We start from the raw sequence: 692 nt of genomic DNA on the forward strand, positions 1-692 counted from the left end.
ACACAGAGGGTGACGTTGGTCCCCATCTCCACACATCCCTCCTGGCGCAGGGAAACGGCAGGTGGGGGTAAGTCGGAATCTGTGCGCAGAGAGTGGACAGCAATGAGACACAGCCCTGTGGGCATCGATCAGAGCCACCCATCGTCCCCAGCACTCTCACCTGTCACAACCAGCTCCACGGGGTCAGTCTTCTGCCATGCCCCCCATTCTTCTGACACCTGGTACTGGCACCGATAAGTCCCCGCATGTTCCTTACTTGTGCTAACAAAGGAGAACTCAGCCGTGTTCTGTACCTGGTGCTTGTACATGCAGGAGATGAATCGTTCTTCCTGGCAGAGCCGGACCCGGGCAGCCAGCTGGGGCAGGTGGCAGCGCAGGGTGACAGTGTCCCCCAGGGACACCCCCTGGCTGGGGTGCAGCGACAGAGAGGGTGGGGGCACTGGGACAGGGGACAGCAGTCAGCCTTGTCCCTGCACACCCTCCTGTGCCTCTCTGATGACCCCTACCACACTTCCCTCCCTCTCTCCCCATTCTCCCCCCTGTCCCCATACTCACGTTGCTGTGCCCTGCTCGCTGCCACCGGCCACCAACCTGCAAGGGACACGGTCCTGGTCCCACACAGGGCCACCAACCCCCGTGGCACCACGTCCCCATTGTCACTCACCCAGGATGAGGGCCAGCGCCATTGGTGC

The 692-nt window shown here is 62.3% G+C and overlaps 1 protein-coding gene across 1 annotated transcript; it reads right to left on the reverse strand.

The window, feature by feature from the left end:
* Positions 1 to 5: 5 nt before the first annotated feature.
* On the reverse strand, positions 6 to 686 carry LOC116217678 (leukocyte immunoglobulin-like receptor subfamily A member 5; the record flags this gene model as incomplete). The annotated part of the gene is made up of 4 exons (XM_031557599.1): positions 665 to 686; positions 556 to 591; positions 161 to 439; positions 6 to 79 (listed from the first exon to the last, which is right to left on the reverse strand). Coding segments are annotated over exons 1-4 (411 nt in total), but the record flags the coding sequence as incomplete, so codon positions are not given.
* Between the last annotated feature and the right edge of the window lie 6 nt (positions 687 to 692).

The sequence above is a fragment of the Meleagris gallopavo genome, unplaced genomic scaffold (genome assembly GCF_000146605.3).
Source record: "Meleagris gallopavo isolate NT-WF06-2002-E0010 breed Aviagen turkey brand Nicholas breeding stock unplaced genomic scaffold, Turkey_5.1 ChrUn_random_7180001873574, whole genome shotgun sequence".
Taxonomy (NCBI): domain Eukaryota; kingdom Metazoa; phylum Chordata; class Aves; order Galliformes; family Phasianidae; genus Meleagris; species Meleagris gallopavo.